The 23,222-nt window shown below is 37.4% G+C and overlaps 1 protein-coding gene and 1 long non-coding RNA gene across 2 annotated transcripts; both read left to right on the top strand.

The window, feature by feature from the left end:
* Positions 1-87: 87 nt before the first annotated feature.
* Positions 88-2,532, top strand: LOC118439023. The gene is made up of 3 exons (XR_004837196.1): positions 88-280; positions 2,158-2,357; positions 2,456-2,532. It is a non-coding gene; the product is annotated as an uncharacterized LOC118439023 (long non-coding RNA).
* Positions 2,533-18,186: 15,654 nt separating this feature from the next.
* On the top strand, positions 18,187-23,222 carry LOC110860113 (oxygen-dependent choline dehydrogenase). The gene is made up of 8 exons (XM_022109176.2): positions 18,187-18,444; positions 18,741-18,922; positions 19,506-19,707; positions 19,775-19,900; positions 19,992-20,116; positions 20,407-20,577; positions 21,100-21,550; positions 22,112-23,222. Exons 1-8 carry the CDS (start codon positions 18,294-18,296, stop codon positions 22,564-22,566), a joined length of 1,863 nt encoding a protein of 620 aa, XP_021964868.1. The 5' UTR covers positions 18,187-18,293; the 3' UTR covers positions 22,567-23,222.

Below are 23,222 nucleotides of genomic sequence, written 5' to 3'. Positions count from 1 at the left end.
CTAGAGATACTAAAGCCTGCGCCTTGTGCTAAATTTAAGAGAGCAACGAGGTGATTGAAATCACGCCAGTTAGTCCACAACCACAGCCATGAGCAGGCTGGGTGTCTTTTTCCTCTCGAATCGACAGAAAAGAAGACTTACTAAAAATCTTGGTGACGACAAAATTTTTACAGACAATTCAAGTAAATTATTAAAAGTAGTAGAAGGAGTAAGTTCATCATCAGCCAACATTTCATCAGCCGCTGGAAGTTCATCTCAAATTATTAGTGACACAGTAACCGTAAGTGAACTTTGTGATGTCACACCCCCAACTTTTCCCCTTGAATTTGAAAGCAACAACGTGATAGATTGTGATTTGGCAGATAGTCTATGTGATTTTGATTATGAACTAGATGACAACGTATAAATTAGACTCATCGGAGTCTGATCAAGAATATTTTAATTCTTCAGATTTCGAAATTGACTTTAAGTATAAATTGCAAAAGTGGAGTTTAGATAATAATATTAGTCACTCAGCGACGTCAGACCTGTTAAAATTACTTAAAACTCATTCATGTCTATCGTACCTTCCATCTGACGCTAGGACGTTACTTCATACCCCTACCAAAACTGTATTGCGAGAAGTGCTACCCGGTAATTATTGCCATTTTGGACTAGAAGTCGGAATTCAGAGGATTTTAGTGAGGAGAAAATGGGAAGGGAAAGTATGTGTGCAAATAAATATTGATGGACTCCCAATTTCCACAAGCGATAAGAAAGAGTGGTGGCCAATTCTTGCTCATATTAGGGGAACGTCGACATCGAACATTATTGTGGTTGGAATATACAAAGGGAAAACTAAGCCTATAAATTTAAATAATTATATTGGTGAATTTGTAGAAGAAGCTTTACGTTTATATAGGGATGGTGTTGATTTAAATACTGTGAAATTTCCGTTTGAAATAGAAGCGTTTGTTTGTGATGCGCCGGCCAGGGCATTTGTGTGTCAAATAAAAAATCATACGGGCTACTATGGATGTGGAAAGTGCACCTTAAAGGGAAAGTATGTAGAAAATAGAGTTGTGTTTATCAAAACCGACGCGAGTGTAAGAACAGATCAAAGTTTTAGAGATAAATTACATCCAAAACATCATAATGGTGATAGTGCAGTGGAGAAATTGCCAATCGACATCATCAAATCATTTCCTTATGAGTATATGCATCTTGTGTGTCTGGGAGTTACTAAAAAACTGATTAAATTGTGGACAGTTGGAAAAATTAGGGTGTTTAGGCTGGCTCCCCGAGTAGCTGCAAAGATTTCTAAAAAATTAGTCAAATTAGGTTCTTGTTTACCATTGGAATTTAACCGAAAGCAACGGCCACTTGAAGAAATAGATCGCTGGAAGGCTACGGAACTCAGAACATTCCTACTATACACTGGTTCAATTGCACTGAAGAAATATTTGCCAGAAAATCACTATCAACTATTTATGAGCCTCTCGGTAGCAATTAATATATTAGTAAATCCTAAAATTCAAGACGAGTTGTTATCATATGCTGACTCCCTACTGCGGTATTTTGTGGACCAGTTTAAAAAAATTTATGGACGAGTTAACATGTCATATAATATTCATGGTTTAATTCATCTCGCGGATGATGTGAGAGCATTTGGATCATTAGACAAATTCAGTGCCTTCAAGTTTGAGAACAAATTGGGTCAGATAAAAAAATTAATTCGGAAACCATCTTCGTCACTAGTGCAGGTTCATCACCGCTTGGCTGAACAAAATTTGCTAGACTTGACGATGAAAAGTTAAAAAATCACGAATACCCGGTTTTTTCCCGATCCGCAGCTGACGGGAGTTACAAACTTGCAGAATTTGAAACCTACTCTCTTAAGTGCGATATAAAAGACGGCATAGTATTTTTGAATTCTCTACAAATTGCTATCATAACTTCTATTTGTTCGGACAAGAAATCTTTTATATGTAGGAAGTTTGGTTCAATTAGAAAAAATTTTACTTGTCCATGTGATTCAACACTTCTCTCGGTTTACGAAGTTAATTTGGAGTCTTTACAAGAAGCGACAACCCTTTCATTTACTGAAATAAAACACAAGTGTGTTTGTTTATCTGAAACTGAATTAAAATTTGTCATCTTTCCATTACTTCACACCAGGTGAGAGATGGACGAGTTTTGTGTTGTGAAGTTTCCGGATGAAAGTGATGCTGTGGCGGTAGTCTGGAAGGGATGGATTCTTGGTGACAAGTGCTATTGGCCAAAATTTTCGAAATACATTACGAAGTTGGTAAAAAATAAAACTGAGGTGGATGTCGAATCTTGGGAGCCTTGTAAAGTAAAGTTAATACATTCGTTTCGTAAGTCAAATAATATTTCTTTTCAAATATATCTTAACTTCACACTCTGTTATTAATAATAAATATTTGTGTCTCTAATATCTGCATACTTCTTTCAGCAACGTATAAGGAGGCTCGAGCTCATCTTAAGCGTGCCGAGTATACATCAGATATTGGTGGAGGCGACAAATCCGAAAGACTGGGAAGGTCCGGACAGGAGGCAGCCGTCCCTCCCACTCTACCACCCTTCCCGATCATGCCTGATAGCCAGCGAGCAGATGAAGAAGCCTATTCGTCGTCAACCAATTTAAGTGCTGCACAAGTAGTTCCTGAGCAGATTTCCTCTATTGGCTTGCCGACTGACGACATTGTTGAAGTGTTTTTCATCGAGAAAGAAGATAAAGCGATTCAAACTGATTCAAACTGAAGTAACAAAGAGTAAGTACTGTCAAATTTAAGTTTTGAAGTACAAATTTTATTCGTAGTTCGTTAAACAATTGGTATTGTTTCACCTTCAGTTATGAGACTTTTGCATTCCATTAAATTGGAACTTCAAGGACACGGACAGGCGTTACGCACCATTCTGGGAAGGGAGTTGTCCAACGGGAGCCCTGCTGTAGTCGCTACGTTATCAGACGAGCTCAACGACTTGGGTTTCCCATTAACGAGAATGGAAGGCATAATTGATTTGGATGATCGTGTCAAGAAGTCAAAAGTAGCGAAATCGGACTTGGTATGTAAAAATACATTTGAAAATGAGAATTTAATTCTGTCTACCAATATTAACCGGGTTGAACAATTTTAGGCCATTATTATGGCAACTTGTAAGGGAACGGACGTCAACACCGTGGTATTACAAATCATGTCGAAGCTTATTGCAGATGATCTCATGGCACAGTTCAGCTTAAAAGGAAAGCGCAAGAAGCGGTGTTTTAACGCGTTGGTCAATTTTCGAGAAGCTATTAATGGTAACATACTCCATTTAAAATTTCATGTTATTCTATGGAGTAAAACCTGCAGTTTTTTTTTAATTTCGAATTTATTCCTCAGATGCAGTTCAGGCCCATCCAAACACTGGTCCAAATGTCGGCATCGACGAGATTGACGTGGCAATAGCAGATTCGCTCAAAAAGGCTTCAGATCGTGAATATCAAAGAAAGAAGTGAGCTTGCATAAATGATTAAATCCAATTTTTAATTATTTTTTATTAACTCGCATTACATATTTCTCTAATTACAGAAAGGGTGTGCCAACGGTGAACTTGGGACAAGCTGTTTGAGTAAAATAAAATAATGAAGTTATTCTATGTTAGCTACGCAAAATTGTACTATAATTTGAATTATTGCAATTTATGTGGTTGAACTAAATAAAACGTTTCTACCAAATTATTGCTGAAATCTACTTAATTTTTCACGAATTCACGGAGAATTCTTTAGTTAGTACACCAAATTAGTGAAGAATTCGCTGAGATTTCTCAACGATTTCGCCGAGTTTTCTCCTTTTCTAATCGTAGAGAATCTCCGAGAATTAGCCTCGATTCGGCGGTCACATCTCAGCGATATCTCAGAGAATTCACGCAGAATCTTCACGAATTTGTTAACGATTATAGCCAAAATTTTGCCCAAATTAACAAAGAATCTCTAGGGAAATGTTTTCTGGGGAACGTGCTGATGGCTCCTAATGGAAGAATATGAAGTGAAATTGATAAAATTTTTGTATAGAGGGACCCTAAGGGGTGACCCATACCGAATTTTAGAAATGGTCGTAAAAAGCTGAAATTCGGCACGGTGATCACTAATGGCTTGGTATGAAATAATATGAAGTCAAAAATGAACAAAAAGTAACCAGAGGGGCACTAGGGGTGACCCATACCGATTTCCATAGAATTTAGGAGGATTGAATTTCTAAATTTTAAGAAACCTATAAGAATAGTAGCAAAATAGTAGCACATGAACATAATTTTATAGAAAATTCTGACAAACGTGAGTTTACTAAACATTCCTGGTTCGGGCTAAGCAAAGCTGTACTGATAGGTTTTTAACTTTTGTCTATGCCAATAAATGTCATGAGAGTTATATATAAACTCTATTGGCATACCTTACGCACGTTATATAAATTTCATTTTCATTTTGCATATTTAGAAACTTGCTTCGACTTAAATTCTTATGTCTGACTGGCGTACTAAATAGTTATTTACACATGTGTGTAATGTAGCTCTAATTTGATTAATGATTTAAAAAATATTGTTATTCCGGACAACATGATTTAATTTGAGCATCATCTCCTGTCACGTGACCGGTGGGGGGGGGGGCTAGCGAAATTATCACCATCGGTCACCAAGGGGGGGGAGGGGGTCAAAATTGTCCAAAAATCGATCACGTGATTTATGGACGCTCCCCCATTAGTCGTTAGTTTTCCGTCGTTAGTAATATGGAATTTTTATTAGCGTTTTATGACAGCGGATAAGTTCCAACGATTAAGCGGATTTATCTCTTAGTTATTTCAATTTTTATAAACAGCACGAAGTTTTGTTGATTATATGGAATTTTGTTAATTACGCGCCGGCTTGTTAAATATTAACAATCACGCCTTATATAAATTACTTATCCAGGAAACGTTCAATCTATGACGAACGTAAAAATTAAAAATTGCTTGTTTCATGTCATTACTACGGATATTTATTTCAGTTTCTTCGCATATATTAATTATTAGGTTTGGAAGCTTTAAATGAGTTTTACTAACATGCTGGTTTCGTCAAACATGCCAAAACTGATTCACTGTTTTTTTACTTTTATAAAATCACATAGATTTCGAGTCTTTTCTGATTACTTAATATATTTTTATAAAATTTTAACCATTTTTAATAAAAACTCATGCCGGTTTCAGGCATAGACTTGAACATCTTACTTCGTATTTGAGAGTCTTACATATGTATAAAATATACCACTTTGTAAAGCCTGATGCAAGATTATTAAAACGGGTGGCCACTTCAAAATTATTCCAATAAACAAATCTTTCCATTAATTTGAAGTGTTTCATTTAATTCAAAAACTATTAAGCATTATGCATTAAGTTAAAAATGAATGATGAAAAAAATGTTGATCCATTATTCATTCAGACAATTTGAATAGAGATATTCGCTCAATCTTCATTTATTCAAAAATCGGAACAAAATATTCATCCTATATTCATTCAAATTTTGAATATTGAATGAATAATTTATTGATTCATCATTAAATGAATGAATGTGAACATGTATGAATACATATGTTAATTATTAAATACGGAAGCTTAAAACGAGTTTTAGTAACATGCTGGTTTCGTCAAACACGCCAAAACTAATGCAAACCTTTAAAAAGTTATCTTCCCATAAACTTGTCGACATCATACTGCTCGCTCTCATATTTAGCGGCACATCCTTGCACGAAGGACTTTACCACTCGGCAAAAAGTCGGTGTCCCCGTCCTTAGCGCGGAGGTTGAGAAACAAGTCTCCGGTGAAATTTTCGTTAAAGAAGCCAGTCCAACTCGATCTTCCCGTTAAAACCATATAATCAGGACGAAACCCAAAATTATTCACACTTAAGGAAGTAAAAGTCGATTCGATCCCACCCACCGCACTGGCTGAGGACCCGCTATAAATTGAGATGGAAGGTGTAGTAGTGTCCAAGGGTCCAAGATATTTCAGAGACAGGGTCGATGGAAGTGTTCCGTTTACGCAGAGTAGTTCCCCAGTTAAAGAAGAATCATAGAATGACTCCGATACAAGGTAATTTGTTTCATTGAAACCACGCCAACTAGAGAAATATACAATTTAGTGGTGTACTTTCTTCTTGGAAATGGACTATTTTTTGTTATCAAAACTTCAGAGAGCAGGGTATGCAACCCCGAGTTTTCGGGGTATTGGTCTTTAGAGGGTTTTGATGGGTTCTGGGGTAGAAAATTTGAAATATACCCACGGGAACACGGGGTAGTCGAGGTCTTCAAATTTAAAAAATTGCACAATATATTAAAACAACATGTTACTGATAATTTTGTAAATTAATTAGAGCTAACAAGGGACACTCACGACCTGTCGTTTGAGTCCAGGGTGGCCACCATGTTTTTTAGAATCTACTTGGACCCCAGATGAACGATTCTTTCATATTTCCATGTAGAACTCATATTTGGCGTCGTGCCGTGGCGCCAAACTTAAAAATTTGCATTTTCGACCAATTTCAAACCCCCATAACTTTTGCAATTTATGTCGGATTTTCAAAATTTTATATTTAAAATGATCACAAAAGTCTAAATTTAAAAAAATAAATAAATAAAAAATTTCTAATTTTTGAAATATTTTTAGAATTTTTTCGACGAACCCCCATTTCTAAGAAAATTACGAAATTTGGCGAAAAGTTAAAAGCGATAATTTTGGAAAAAATTTCATGGGATAAGAAAGTTGAACTGCTTGTGATGATTTTTGCCAAAAATTTTGAAATTCCGTCCAGGATTTCAAAACTTATGGCGGCTTTAAAATTATTTAAAGTTAAATTTGGCGACTGCAGAGCCACGGCACGACGCCAAATATGAGTTTTACACGGAAATATGAAAGAATCCTTCATCTGGGGTCCTAGTAGATTCTAAAAAACATGGTGGCCACCCTGGACTCAAACGACAGGTCGTGAGTGTCCCTTGTAAGTTTGCACTAATAAACTGTGTTACCAAATAGTTGAAATAGTACATGTATTATGTTTTGATAACATAATACATGAGGTACTGACTCAGTTTGACCCAAAACCCCGAGTACCCGAAATACCCCGACTAACCGCAAAACTCAGGTAAAACCTATGGGTATGGGTTGCCAATTGAAAATCCCCGGGGTTTTTCTCACCCTGCTTGAGAGCGTTAAACTAAAATTGTCGATGTCTTGAAATCAATCCAGTTCTGTTTAAAGAATCCTTACAATCCCTTGAGACACCATGATTTTACGTCCCTCAGTAATGGCGAGTAATACGTGAGATCTGGCTCTTTGCTTCGGAATCGAAATGCATTCCCACCTTGGTCAACTTCCGTGTAGAATGTCACCTCCTGGATGAAACCGAGAGAGAGGGCGATGCAGGTCGCAAAGAGAATTAAGCGGAGCAACATTGTGACAAAAATTGGACAGAAGAGTGCGCGATATGATGGGCTTTGCTAGGATCGATGGTACTCGAAATCTTGTAATCTTGCTGTCATGGAGAATTTTACACGGTTTTACCAGTATGTTGTGCTGGTAATGATGCAATGCTTCTGACGCACGCGAATCTAGGGTTCGCTATCCCGGGTTTTTGTGGGTTTTGGAGGTATTAAGTTTCCGGAAAAATTCTAATGCTTAATGAGGTTTTTGAAGGTTTTTGTCGGGTTTTGTGGGTTTTTGCGGGTTTTTTGTAAGATTTTGGGGCAAATTGAAATGAAACTCTTTAAACTACAACTTGAATTAAGGAGAATTTTATTTTCGGATTTAGCATGAAAGTTTGAGCATGTTATGAGCGACTTCAATTTCCAGGTATTGAATTAGTTTTATTCTAATATATAACGTTAGGAATTTGGTCTCAACCCCGGCCATAATCTACAAACACCAACAAAAACCCAAAAACACACAAAAATCCCAAAAACCACGGAAAACCCCACGTTGTAGGAAGATATCTTCTAGAAAAATCCCGGATTTTTTCGAACCCTGCGTTAATCCATCATTTATGTTACAAGGTTTATATTTATATGTATGTATGATTTGTTTTTAAATGTAGTCGTTGAGGATTGATAAACAAATTTAATTGATTTATGTATAACAAGGTAATTTATTATCAGTTGTCTCCAACCTTATGTGTAATTCATTCGCATATTATCACCCAACAGTGATTGAGCTGCTACATAATAGATAATTTATTTACGGGTGAAAATGTGGGATAGGTTGTTGAAAACTTGGGGGATTGAGGATGTAGTAGAAATATTAAATTTTGGTAACATAATTCACGCACAGATTGCAAATTTTGGAGCCCAAATTTATTAAGATGGGTCAACCATTTCTGCATTGCACGTGATAAATGTTACTTCGTAGGAAAAATTTGTGTTCTCAAATTAAAGATGCACCCTACGTAATACAATGCGGTTTTGTTAAAGAGCATCCACTAAGGTTTTTGACTGACGCAATAAAATGCTCAGAACTTTTTACACAGTTAATGTAATTTCAAAAAAATTGCACATGTTTATTACCAAAGGGTCTGGATTGCCATACAGTTCAAATTTTAATGATTCAATTCTGCTGTCTGCTACAGATTGCATTGTCTTCTTGCGATTTCGCGTCAAATTCCGCCCATAGACTGCACCTACTTTCGAGCTGATTTTCTTCCATCTGTTCTTAAATTTTCGTAAGGTGTCTGGCGTTTCTGAAAGCTTAGAATATTTGAAGTTAGTCAGCGCTCAGAATTTCTCAATTGGTCGGAGTTGAGGAAAATGTGGTGGGTTTCCATTTTTTGGCACAAATTCAATTTTTTTCAGATGTCGGTACTCCGTGACCTTTTAGGCGTCATGGGAAGTTGCGAGATCAGGCCAAAGCAAAACTTCATTTCGTTATGATCCTTGGTAATAAACGATTCCAATCCCCCTTTAATTCATGATTTAAGATAAACCCCCTGGGGCCACTCTCAGAGCCCCGCTTAAACCAAAAAAAATAGTCTTAAACATAATCTGATTTTTTCCCGTCCCAGAAAAAAGTTTAAACTTTTTCCATTGTTAAAATCCGCTTAAAATCTAATCTGATCCGAAATTGAGCCGGGGCACTGGACACGGATTGAAATGGTGTCCAGAGAAAAACTTACGACCAAAACTAAGCCAAAAATGCTGCGACTGCTATTTAGTAGTCGTAAGTCCAAATCTCTCTCTTTCTCTCACCTGTTAGTTCGCAAGTAAACACGTACCACTTTCAGTTTTACTAGTAATTTATTTTTTCTAATGTTGGTTGCGTATGTGTATAAATTGCAAGTTAATTATCTCCGAGTGACGAACAAGTGCTTAATCCTTGAGTCTCCACCGGGCCTTGACTTGCAAATTATTGCAGTCGTGACTCCTTTGTATGGCGGTGCCTTTATTTATACCCGGTGCAATTAGAAGAAAAGATATATAAAACAAGACAAACATTTGAGAAATTAAGTGAAAGTGAAATAAGGGAACATTGTGGAGTGCCAGCTTGGGGTGCAAGAGACCTTATCGAACTTTATGATCAGCTTGAAGGACAAATAAGTACCGCCGTCCCAGTCGATACAAAAGTCTTAGTGTTTCTTAGCCAATTAAGGTCAGGGTCGTTTCAGAGAATTGTGGGAGGGGTTTGTGGTGTGTCGCGATCAACAGTGAGTCGGATTATTGAGGAATGCGCTAATTTCACATTAAACAGTTTCGCCAAAACATCTATTAATTTTCCAACTTCAGTCGCTGGTATAAATAAGATAAAACAGGATTACTACGAAGTAGCTCATCTACCTAATATTGTTGGGGTTGTGGACGGTACGCATGTCCCAATAATTGCCCCCCCCCGTTCACGAGCCAGTGTTTGTTAATCGGAAACAATATCATTCAATTAACTGCCAAGTAGTGACAAGTAGAGACTACCAAATATTAGACGTAGTTGCAAAGTGGCCGGGGAGTACACACGACTCATTTATTTGGAGAAATAGTAGTGTCAAAGATAGATTATATAGCGGTGAATTTGGTAACGCATATTTTTTAGGTTAGTAAATTGATGGATTGGTCTTGACTCGTATAACCGTCGTGACCCAATCCTTTTTATTTTTAGCTGATAGCGGCTACGCTGCCGAATCAAAGCTTTTGGTGCCTTTTAGAGATACCACAACTGTACCACAACAACAACAATTTAATAGAGCACTGAAAAAAACAAGGAGTGGGGTTGAAAGAACAATCGGTAATTGGAAGTGTAGATTCCGGTCTATGGACAAGTAAGTTGAGTTATAACCAACTATAGTTGAGTTAGAACCAATTAAATTTTATTTTATTTTTGTAAGTTTTGTTTATTGTGATTTGTTTACTAGGACTGGTGGCTACAGCTGTTACCGTCCCTCAAAAGTTTGCAAATTAATAGTAAGCAGCGTCGCCTTGCACAATATATGCGTCACTCATCAAATTCCAATTCTTGAGGAGGACGAGTATTATCGAGACTTTGCTATAATTCCTAATCTACAAGATCACCCACAAGTTCCACCGCCACAGGGCCCATTCAATTCTACTGCTGCAACAACAAGAGACGAAATCGCAGCTTCTTTGCAAAGGTAAATATTCGAGTCGCAACCATTTTATAAATTATTGTATGACCGCAATTTATGAGTTAAGGCCGTTTTTACCTAGATGAGCCATGTAGTTCCAGAAAAAACAGGGCGACGACCAAATTTCTCGGAAGATGAGCTCGTTGCGCTTGCTACAGCCGTGAAGGATAGAGACAATATTATTACTGGACAATTTAAAGGTGCTAAAATCTCAAAAACCACTAAGAACAAGGCATGGGCGGAAGTGACGGTTGCAGTAAATGCTGTTGGAGGCAAAAGTCGAACTTTGTCGGAGATACAGACCAAGCATAAAAATCTAAGAACTTCTACAAAAAAGATCGAATCGGAAAACAAAAGAGAAATTCTTAAAACTGGAGGCGGGAAATCTACTTTGAAATCGCTGTCGGAGAGTCAGCTTATTATACTCGAAATGCTGCCAAGCACTTTGCTAAATGGCATTCCCGGTGGAATTGATCTACACGACCCTTCTTTCATATTGCCGACAGGTTAGACATAGTGGTCTTGACTCTAAATTTGGCCTTGACTCACTATATTTTTGTTTCTAGTTCCTGAGCCAACTTCTCGAGATGAGGACAGTATGGATTTACTTCACGAATATGAGACACACGACGTACCTCAATCATTGGTCACACAAGAACAGCCCACTGGACCAGACTTGGTACTTGCGGCAGCAGCTGTCGCAGATGGCTCATTACTCAAAGGCACCCCCAGGTTCCACCATTAATTTCGAAACTCCAAAAAGATAGCATCGGAGGTTGGAAGTGTCACCCACTGAACAGCTATTACGAGAGCAGGTTGGTTTAATGAAAAAACAAGTTGACATTATGTCAAGTATTAAAGAATTAATGATGGAACGAAATCGAATCGAACAAGAGAAGTTGAAGCTCAAGAAACGTAAGTTAGCCGATAATTTATCTGTGCTTATGAGTAACGACTAGATTTATCTAAGTCAATGCCATGTTTAAGTTCATGTTGTTTCGAAGAATTAACTAAGGAAAGGTTGTAACTCAAATACGTATGGTTGTAACACTTTATCCACTGTTTAATATGTTTAATAAATTACAATTTATTTATGATATTCTAATACATTTTCTCGCAATACTCACACTGACACCCGACTCTAAACTCATTACTTGGCTTACAATACCGTTTTTGCAATTTATCCATATTCTTTAATTTGATGGCATCACTAAAATCTACCTCCCCCATGTTATGCCTCACACCAACCAATCCAGACTTTTCTTTTAATGGGATATATCCTTCCAGAAAAATTCTCATTGTGCAAATGGCGTCGGTAACTGCATTATGTGGCTTTTGAAACTGACAGTCTTCCTTGAAGTGATAGAAATATATGTCACGGAGGCTCATTGGCTGGGTTTCATCTGATACATCGGGATTGGGTCGCCGATAATAACATTGGACATCAAAGAGTTCACCACAGTCGTCACGTTCTATGTCCATACATGATAAGTCCCCTTGCCCAGCTACCGTAATAACTAATTTCTTATCGATAACTTTCTTCACTTTACTCTTAACTGTCATCCACTCAGGTGCTTTCTCTAAGGAGTATCTGGTGATGCCACTAACTGCCGAGTCCTTTTTCCCATCGAGGAACGTACCGGGACGATGGTAAACATCACTTTCGAAGATGGTCCCGTAATTGCAATCAACGATGCCGATTTTCCCGGGCTTTACACGAGCCACGCCCTTGACACTACGTAAATTAACTTTTTCGACATCCAGTGCCACCACCTCGCTCTTCGGAAACGTAGTCCACCAAGCCTTCTCACCCCCAGGCCTTAACTCACATTGTGGCTGGGACTCTAGGGGTGAGGCCTGTCCCAGCTTGGACTTTTTATAATCCTCCCACGTCTGTCCCACCCATTGCCGTTTCTTCGTACCACCATTCCTTGCTCGATGTCCAAGAAGATTTTTAAGGTGGTGAATCTCTTCAGAGTTTAGCGTCTGGGAGAATTTTTTTAGGAAGTCAAGCTTTTGAACCGACTCCCCATAGCTAGGCCAATTGAGAACAGCATCCTAACCAAATGAGTCGCCACCATTAATAATGAGTGAAGACCATTTAGAAAATAATTAAACTGACTCACCTGTTCAGCAATGAACGAGGGATTCATTTTAATGGATGGTATTAGTTGGATAACCGCAAAGTCACGAGATGGAACGTGGAGGCTGTCGAAACAAAAACACAAATTATTATGAGCGAGAGAGAGAGAGAGTTTATTAATTAATTACAATCGTTGTTGGATAACCGCAAAGTCACGAGATGGAACGTGGAGGCTGTCGAAACAAAAAAAACAAGTTATTATGGGCGAGAGAGAGAGAGAGAGTTTATTAATTAATTACAATCGTAGTTGGATATCCGCAAAGTCACGAGATGGAGGTGGAGGCTGTCGAAACAAAAACACAAATTATTATGGGCGAGAGAGAGAGAGAGAGTTTATTAATTAATTACAATCGTAGTTGGATATCCGCAAAGTCACGAGTTGGAGGTGGAGGCTGTCGAAACAAAAACACAAATTATTATGGGCGAGAGAGAGAGAGAGAGTTTATTAATTAATTACAATCGTAGTTGGATATCCGCAAAGTCACGAGATGGAGGTGGAGGCTGTCGAAACAAAAACACAAATTATTATGAGCGAGAGAGAGAGAGAGAGAGAGAGAAAGAGTTTATTAATTAATTACAATCGTTGTTGGATAACCGCAAAGTCACGAGATGTAACGTGGAGGCTGTCGAAACAAAAAAAAACAAATTATTATGGGCGAGAGAGAGAGAGAGAGTTTATTAATTAATTACAATCGTAGTTGGATATCCGCAAAGTCACGAGATGGAAGGTGGAGGCTGTCGAAACAAAAACACAAATTATTATGGGCGAGAGAGAGAGAGAGAGTTTATTAATTAATTACAATCGTAGTTGGATAACCGCAAAGTCACGAGATGGAACGTGGAGGCTGTCGAAACAAAAAAAAAAACAAATTATTATGGGCGAGAGAGAGAGAGAGAGTTTATTAATTAATTACAATCGTTGTTGGATAACCGCAAAGTCACGAGATGGAACGCGGAGGCTGTCGAAACAAAACACAAATTATTATGGGCGAGAGAGAGCGAGAAAAATTATAATTACTTACTGAGGATGAAAGGTGGCAAGAGATTTTTAGCAGTCCGGATATTTTATAATGGCCAATGAATTTTCACTGTAAATGAAGTAGGTAGGTAATATTCAGCGAGGAGAAAATGATTTTGGAGCTGGGGTCGGGCAGGATTTAGTCTCACGAAGAGTTGAGACTGGTTAAAACCTAAACCGGAGATGAGCCGATCCGAAAATAATCTGATCAGGGCTCTGGGAGGCTCCAAAAAACGGACTTAATCCGCGCTCAAATAAAGATTAGCTTAAGCCGATATCTAAGCCGGGGCTCTGGGAGTGGCCCCTGGTTTACAGTGCCCTCCAAAATGACGGAATCGGAAACATGACCAATTCTAGACATGCGTTGCCAAAGTCTTCTTTTTTTTGGGAATTGGTCTTTCTTCTGGACTTTGTCTTCATATTTTACTTCACAGGGGTTGGCACTATGGAAAAAATGCCTTCCTGGAAGATTTGAAGGGTCATCTGTGACGTAGGGCTCATCGTCCATGATGACCACTTTTCCCCAAATTTTCTTCAACTATTTCTTGCATCACATATGAATCATTGCATTTTGTATCGGTTTGTAATTTGGTGCTGTTTTTTTTCCCTGGCTACAATCCCTAGTTTATGGACTTTGATTTTGCTTAGATAGCTTTTTGAAATGTTGACCTTCCTTTCCGCTGCAGCCATTGTCGTTGAGGGACGATTTTTGAAGATTTTTTTTATGCAATTTTTGACTTGAGTTGGCATTTGAATGAGGTATGTATAGCTTCTTACTTGAAAAATTGCCAAGTGATTTTAGAATCATAGTTTGTTCGATTTTTGTGAAACTCAGTCACTCTTTTTTTCAACTCTTGCAATTCAACCCACGGTTTTCTAGTCTTAGCCATGACTCAATAATTGGTGACATATATCAATGGAAAGCTTATAACTTGGTCTATTCAAAAATAATTTTTTCGAAATTTAATTTCGCTGTATTCCCGCCTAGCGCGCCTTTTACGGGGCAGTCAAAAACCTTAGTGGATGCTCTTTATTTGGCTATGTAAGGATTAAATAAATTTTTCAAAGTTTATGGCAATCATATCTCATCATCGGCCAGGCTAACTTAAACCAATTCATCTTTCGTTTAATCATATATGTTTAAATACGCATCGCGATAATGACATAATACAGTAATATGATGCATTACTTGAGATTAAACTGCTACTTTACATAGCTTGACTAACTACGCTTTTCAGTCTAGCCATCAAATTAATTTATGCAAATGACCAGGCTTGATTTATATATACTTTCAATTCATATGTAATTCACCCTTTTTTAAATCATATAAAAAACATTCATTTGTACTCTCAATTGACGTGTGAATACTAATAATAAATTGCGAGCTTGATGAAACCAAAGTAAAAAATATGGCTTTGCAAAAATTGCAGGAGCACGATTTCTTTTACATGATATGTATGATACAATGCAGGAATAAGCACTTTTTGCCATTTTTTTAGGTACGATCCATAATATTTACACATGTATCATATTTACATAAGTGCACATTTTTACCTGGATTGGAAGCATTCCGTGAGACGACCCACACACATATGAGTATTTATAACATACAAAACTGCGATAAAAAAGGTCTAATGACAATTCATTCAATTCAATTCCATCACTAAAATAACACCAATGGGTTGAAAATACATATTGACGTCAAATAAATTCATGTAATTTACTCCCAAGCTATGCATGCATCCCTAGATAAATGGTAAAATCTTAGCAATTATGACAATGAAATCTGAATATAAAAGAAACACTCTTTGCCATTCAACTAGTCATTCTTAAATATTCAGTTTGCCAGCCAGATTTCAATCGGTATTTAGATAAACACCAGGATGAAATCCTATATCGCTGCTGCCTTTCTTGGTTTCCTCGTAGTGGAAATATTCGCGGAAGAACGCTATCAATCATCAATCATCTTCTGCCGAATTTCTTAGTGATAATTCCCCTACGGATGAAATTAATTCATCCGTGGTGGGTAACTCGGATGGTGCTTCAGGTATTTACACAACTGATGCGTGTAAATATAATATTATTATGTAATATTATAGGGTGGTTTAAGTGTAAGGTTACAATGAAAAATTTTTCAATGGTATAAATTCTTAAATTTCCAGTAGTTACGGATATGGGATTGAGATTTTTATTCATTTTTTTCTAAGCTTATGGAACACTGATGACAAAATTCTTAAAATATTGAATTTCAGAGGCAAAATTTCGATAACTAATGGAGATTTGCTAATTTTTCCCACTAAAAAATTTTCTATTGTAATCTCGCATTTAAACCACCCTGTATATTCTACAATGATGGTATTCATTATTTCTTCGTATCCAAAGTATCTTAAAATATTCAGGAAAAAACAAGGTAGTAAAAATCGTGTGCGTAGTAACGGGATTTTCGATAACAAAATTTTACGACATCTCGTAAGTTATTTTACGGTACGAAGAATACTAAAGTTACGAGGAAATTATGAATACCTGAATACCCTCAATATATATACATATTTGCTCCTAACATTAGTAGCTAATAATTTCCGTCTTTAGATTTTTACAATTCTACTGATACAATTTCAGTTCGCAACAAGCGGCAATACGGGTACGGAAAGGGAGGAAATTGGACACCTCGATGCTGCAATTATGGATATAATTTCTCCCCAGGCTGCCAATACAACGGTTTTTGGAATGCAAATAATAATCCTTACTGTCGTGGTTATGGTAGAGGTAAGAGATTTATATAACAGATGAATTATTATTAATTTAATTATAACTAATTTTTCGTTGTTTCCTGGTGCAGATCGAGGCGGCTACGGTGGATATAACCGAGGGTACAACCGTGGTGGTTACAACAGTGGTGGTTACAACAGCGGAGACGATGATTACGTACAATGTACCTATGCTGGTCAAGCCAATTGTTATGGAAATCAAATCTGAGATGTTAGCATTACCGAGGCCAGGAATGTCTCAACAAAGTGAATTATGACACTAGCGTAAATTGTGTAGTACTTTGAAACCAATAAAAAGACAATCGAAAAAATGTGCTCCTTATCTTTTGTTAAATTTCATATTTTTTTTCATATTTTTCATATTTTTCATAACTTTCACTATTGCAAAATTTTTGCTTCATGGCGAATACATTCCAAACAAAAAAAAATATGTATATATGTATATGATAGTGAGGCAAAATTATATTTGTATTTGAGGAAATTTAGACTTGTATTTTAGGCAAAATACATGTACATATTTTTGGTTAGGTTACGTATTTCTCGTATTACGTATTTCGTGAGAAATATCTACGTATGCATCCATTGGATTGTATGTGTTACGTCGAGGAGATAAATATGAGCGATGAGCGACCTGCTTGACACTACTCTCAATCTCACACACACACACACATACATGCATACAAGGCAAAGTATGTATGTACCTGAAACAACAGCACTTTGTTCAGGAAAAGTATGAAAGTTACACTAGGAAAAGATGCATATATGTATGTACCTAGTTTTCGACGGTCAATTCTCGGAAAGACCGAAATAACTGAAACTCGGATCAGATAGGCTGCGGTCCTTTAGCGTCCTTTAGCGTCCGACCGGCCGTATATAAACGGTCACGGTCCACCACCACCACAAATCCAAAACTCTATGTTCTAAAGCAAACGCTGTTATGCACAAGTATTTTTATGAATGTCTCACGTGTCCTCAAATGAGAAGGGAAGGAGATCTGAAATACGTATCAAATTACCTCTAAATTAGCAATAAATATAAAATATTAATTTTCCCCCTAATAATAATAAATATTGCATGCACAAAATAAGTGCATGTAATATGCAAGACGTAAATAAATGAATAATCGTTACATTGTACATAATAATTATTAACCGTTTCGTTACCAATTTTATTGTTTACGTAAAACACACCAATAATAGTTGAAATAATACAAATGCATCCACCACATTCCTCACGAACCTAAACAGATTACTTGATTTATGACCGAATTATGTACACTATTTCTTTCAGTCATCACTAATAATATGATGACTAGTAATATGATGACGATATTATCGACATCGTGAACGAGTGTCAAAATCAAAGGTCGATCGACCACGTATTTAGCTGACCAGGCAGACAAAAGACATAACCGTGTGCTCACATTTGCAATATAAAGTTAATTAATGATTATGTTTTTTGTGATTGAAGTGTCACTGATTAAATCAACACACAAGTTTTTGACATGTTCAATTTGAGATAAGTTTATAAATTAGATTAGTTCAATAGTGCCACGTACATATTTATGTCAAATGATTATTCTTAACATACGTGTACTGAGCAGCATATTTAAGCTGAGCTGCACTCATTAAACGTTCCAGTTTCACTTTCAGTTCATCACTCGACACTTTACAGAACAACGTCGCTAAAATCTACCCGTATTTAATTTTGTTTCAAGGCGTTCACATTTTTTGCAAGGATGGAGATTGCTTCATTCCTTCTAGGAAGTGTGGCACTTATGATACAACTATTTGCAAAACAGTCGGAAATCGCAGATATTGCAAAAACTACGGTAGAACTGGAAAATGACTCGAGTTTACCTCTCCCCAAAACTTACGACTTTATAATTGGTAAGGGATTTTATGCAGAAATTTGGCTGGGTTTTATGCAGAGAATTGGCTAGATTTTATGCAGAATAATTTATACCGAAACAATTTGTGTACAAAATATGCAGAATTATGCATAATTGTGCTAAATCTTTATGCATAATATTTCTTGTCAGAAGTTTTATGCAAAATAGTTCATACTTCTTCTGTACAAACCATTTGTCCGGCCATTTATGTAGAATTATGTCAAATTCGACACGATTTTCACCCAGGATAAGTCTTTTTAGTATTTTAATTTCTGGTTGTTTTTTCTCCAACAGTCGGAGCAGGAACCGCGGGTTGTTTACTGGCGGGCAGATTATCAGAAAAATTCTCCGTCCTACTTTTGGAGGCTGGTGGATCTCCCCCACCAGCAGCGGCGGTCCCATTTTTCTCTGGAACTGTCGGCAGCGATCCAGACATTAATTATTTTTTTAAGACGGTGGACATGACGTATGGAGGGGTAATAAACCCTTGGAACCAAATGTAGCAAAGGGGTGAAAACACATGGAATTGTCTTTGTGGCACCCCCACAACATCTTTCAGAACTTCCCCATCATTGCCAACATAGTCTCATTTTGCCCCGTTGCGACACCCCCACCCGCGTAGTTCAAACGCACACGACAATATCTTTCAATCGACACCCGACATGACAAAAGTCATTTTCTCGACATTCGACACCTCCCACACGGTCATAGAGTCGTCGCACGTCGAGATGATGGTCATTTCTGAAATCCTCGTCTAACCATATGTCTAAAGGGTGGCAACAAAAAATTCCACACCTCTGACCGTTGGCGTCATGACCGTGGCGCCGTGACCTTACGACCTACAATGCCAATCTTCGAACTCAGCCGTACTTCAAAAATTAGAAACACGTTGGCGAAAACTCCATGTCCAAATTTGAATCCGTTGTAAAGTTTTCGTGGATACATACAGACGGACGGACAGACAGATGGACAAGACATTTCCATAAAGGGGTTTTCACCCCTTAATAATGCATATGATCGAGGTTTCTACATAGTTTCCAAGCATTTTTTAAATTTAAGGTCGCGACTGTTCACACCGGGAAAATGCTGGGAGGGTCGGGATCTCACAATGATTTGGTGCACAATCGTGGCAGTCCGAAAGATTATGATAACGTTGCCCGTCTCCTAAACGACAGCAGCTGGGAGTATGAAAATGTTGTGGAATTTTTCAAAAAAACTGAAACATGGCAGGGAACACAGCATGGAGAGGAAGATTTGTCGAGTTAGTGAATGAATTTAGAAATATGTTATAAGCAAAAATGAATGCATCAAATAAAAAATTTATTTAGGATACTACGGAACGGATGGACCAATTGTAGTTCAATCGGTGGAATTTCCTATTCTTCCAATTTGGTTTGACGCTGGAAGGGAATTGGGATTTAAGATTGGCGATCCAAACGGATATCAAACTGAAAGTGAGTACTTAATACAGAAATTTTGCAAAAAGTCAATGGTATAAAATTTTTTGCATAATTTCAAAACTATTTTATGCAAATTTTCTTTCAGGTTTTCAAGCATCCAACACACCAACACGTAACGGGCAGCGGAGCAGCACCTACGCCGAATTTGTGAAGCCGTACGAAAATACGAGAGAAAATTTAACCGTAGTCCGATATGCGAACGTTTCTGAGGTGATAATTTCATTTTTTACCATAATAAGTTTTCGACTGCACTCTAAGAAACCTGGTGATAACGATCACCGCGCGGTGGTCATATGTGACTCTACCGGAATGGTGACAGCTGTAACCACCGTACGGTGACAACTGCACCACCGCACAGTGACTGATCATCACTAAGCTGGTGATGGGCATCTACCCTCCGGTGGTCTTCTGCCACCTGCCGGTAGAGTCACATATGACCACCGCGCTGGTGATAAAATTTCTTAGAGTGTGGAAACTTATTTTTTGTCAAAATGTATCAGGTTTTACTGAACGCTAACAATGAAGCCTACGGCGTTGCATACACCCGTCACGGACATCCTCAAATAAGTTATGCATCCAAAGAAGTCATCGTGAGCGCTGGGGTTTTTTCGACACCGTTACTTCTCATGAAATCTGGAATCGGACCAGTGGAAACTTTAGAGGCTGCAGAGGTATGTATAAAAATTGTCATTCAGGCGTCCATCAATTGGAATGTTTTGTAAACAGGCGGCACAATCAATGTCACTGTAGCCATTTATTGTTAAGGACACTCAAAATCTGATTCCAAAAGTAAGCAATGTAAAATTTTGGGATGGACTTGAAATTCGAAATTTAAGCATTTAATGAGCTTAAAAATGTATGTCTGTTATTTTTTATATCGCTGTGACCTTTGTTTGGACACTATGTGACCTGACTTGAACTTGAACTCAAACCACTTGAAACTCAAAATTTTATTTGTGGTCACATGGTGTCCAAAAAAGGTCACGGCGATACACAATAACATGTTTACATAGACATACATTTTTAGGCTCAATAAATGCATAAATTTCAAGTCGATCGCACAATTTGACATTGTTAACTATTGGAATCGGGTTTTGAGTGTCCCTAAAAATTTAAATAGCTTTAGTGGCATTGATTGTTCTGCCTGTTTGTAAATTTGAATGCATATAAGCAAAGTGTTGAAATTTTTCCAGATTCCTGTAAAGGTTCCGCTACCCGCTCTTGGTGAAAACTTGTCGGAACACCCGGCCCTCTGGCTTGGACCGTGGTATCCGGAATCTGATAATATTTCCCTGTTTCATCAAGTCATGCATCCAGACGCCACAGAAGCTTATGTTGCACAATATCTGCGTGGCGATGGACCTCTCGCTTATTTGGGGGAAGGTCCACAAATGTTTAAAGTAACATCAAGGGCGCGACCAGATTGGCCCAACCTCTCGGTCACAATCCATTTGCAACCAATTAGAGACCCTGCCGATCGCCCAACAGTGTTCTTTTACGTTGTCCTGGGCAGACCACAGAGTAAAGGAAGGGTTACTATGAATTCTACCGCGTACAAGGCAGGGATACGAGACGATGTGCAGTTAGCAGAGATCGATTTCAATTTTTTGAGCCACCCGGACGATGCGGAGGATTTATTGGAAGGTACATAAAATTTAGGTTGGATACAGTATGTAGCATAGTCAATGTTACGATGGCATAATTCTTATATCGATTAGGACAGGTTTGAGGTCTAAAATAACCAACGCGGAGAAAATTCGAAAACTGGAATATATTTACGTTTGCGTATTAAGACGGTCAGTATGCAAACGTATATTTCAGTACGAGGTGACGATTTTAAACCTCAAATCAAAAAATTCATGCTGGCGTCACCAAAATCGTACACGGTCCAACCAAAACTCACTTTCCTTCTAAACGCTTGTCGCATCCGACAAAAAACGTTAGAAAGTTAAAAAAACATCCACAAAGTTTTTTTTCTACGCATCGAATTTGTTCAAAAAAATAATCGTGACCTTTGACCTGTCTGCGACATACAAAATCTACGACGAGGAAATTGTCTGTATATACTTTTGAGATTTTTGAACGGAGTTTAAAATTTTAAAAATAACGAGACCATGTCGATATAAAAATTCTGTCATCGTAGCATTAAATATGTTACATACTGTATTACAAAAAACAATTACTTAACATTTCAATATATTACAGGAGTTCAACTTGTCTTTAACATTACGGCAACGGAAGCTTTCCAAACAAATTTCAAACTAACGTATGGTCAATCACCAAGTCCAGGTTGTTTGGATTTCCCATCTGATGAATATTGGAGATGTCATATCCATAATGAGATCAAGACTTGGATTCATATGGTTGGATCGGCAAGTTTAGGTCCAGATTCGGGAGATGCAACCACTTCCGTGCTCGATACGAGGTTTAGAGTTCGTGGGGTGAAGGCTCTTCGAGTCGTGGATGCCTCGGTTTATCCAGAAGTACCAAATGGAAATCTGAACGCTCCAGTAATGTTGGCAGCAGAGAAGGCGGCAGCAATTATTCTGGAGGATTGGGACGCGTCTGGTCCACCACCCGGGGATAATGGTGGAGGGTTCACGGGACCAAATTTGCTCAAGACGATCATTCTAACAGCGTTTGTGATGTTTTATTTGTAAATATTGGATCTAGTGTTTAAAACACTTTATTTAATTGGAATATTAAAAAAAATTAGAACCAAATGCTGCATGAATATTATAATTGTCTTATATCTCATTTAATTCACATATATCGTTCATATAAATTTACAAATATAAATTTAAATACACTTATAAATTTTATGCAACAATCACATCCCTAATACAGCGGTGTAACTTTACAATCTCATAGGATTGGAATTTGGTGAAATCATGTAAATAAAATTTTGAAATATATAACTATATTTAGATTATAAAATGTAACTCAAATTTTTATAATTTATACTTAATTAATATAACTAAGGAAGAGGGACACACTGGGTGCGAGTCACACAATTAGTTGTTCGTTGTCCTCCTAATTTTATTTGGGCGGTCTAAGAACTCTAAGTAATAAAATTGAGGTTTCGGTGTTTTTCTTAAATTTAGTGCGGTACTGTCAGTGTTTAAAGTGTTATTAAGTGGGTTCTATGGCTGGTAAATAGTGGTATTTGCCACACGAAAATAAGATGGTAGGAAATGGTCTATACCCATTTGGAAGATTTTGAGACAATTTTTCCATTTAAAAGATTAACATAATTAAATTAGTTATTATGTATAAAACCAAACAGTTCGGAAAAATTAAGAAAAATATTTAACAA

The sequence above is a fragment of the Folsomia candida genome, unplaced genomic scaffold, assembly GCF_002217175.1.
Source record: "Folsomia candida strain VU population unplaced genomic scaffold, ASM221717v1 Fcan01_Sc029, whole genome shotgun sequence".
Taxonomy (NCBI): Eukaryota; Metazoa; Arthropoda; class Collembola; order Entomobryomorpha; family Isotomidae; genus Folsomia; species Folsomia candida.
The sequence above is the reverse complement of the archived record's forward strand: the minus strand, read 5'-3'. Positions and strand labels throughout refer to the sequence as shown.

Coding starts and splice junctions, on each gene's coding strand:
- LOC110860113 (XM_022109176.2), top strand. CDS start 18,294: ATGGAGATTGCTTCATTCCTTCTAGGAAGTGTGGCACTTATGATACAA. Junction 19,901..19,991: donor AAACGGATATCAAACTGAAA/GTGAGTACTTAA, acceptor ATTTTCTTTCAG/GTTTTCAAGCATCCAACACA. Junction 21,551..22,111: donor TGCGGAGGATTTATTGGAAG/GTACATAAAATT, acceptor AATATATTACAG/GAGTTCAACTTGTCTTTAAC.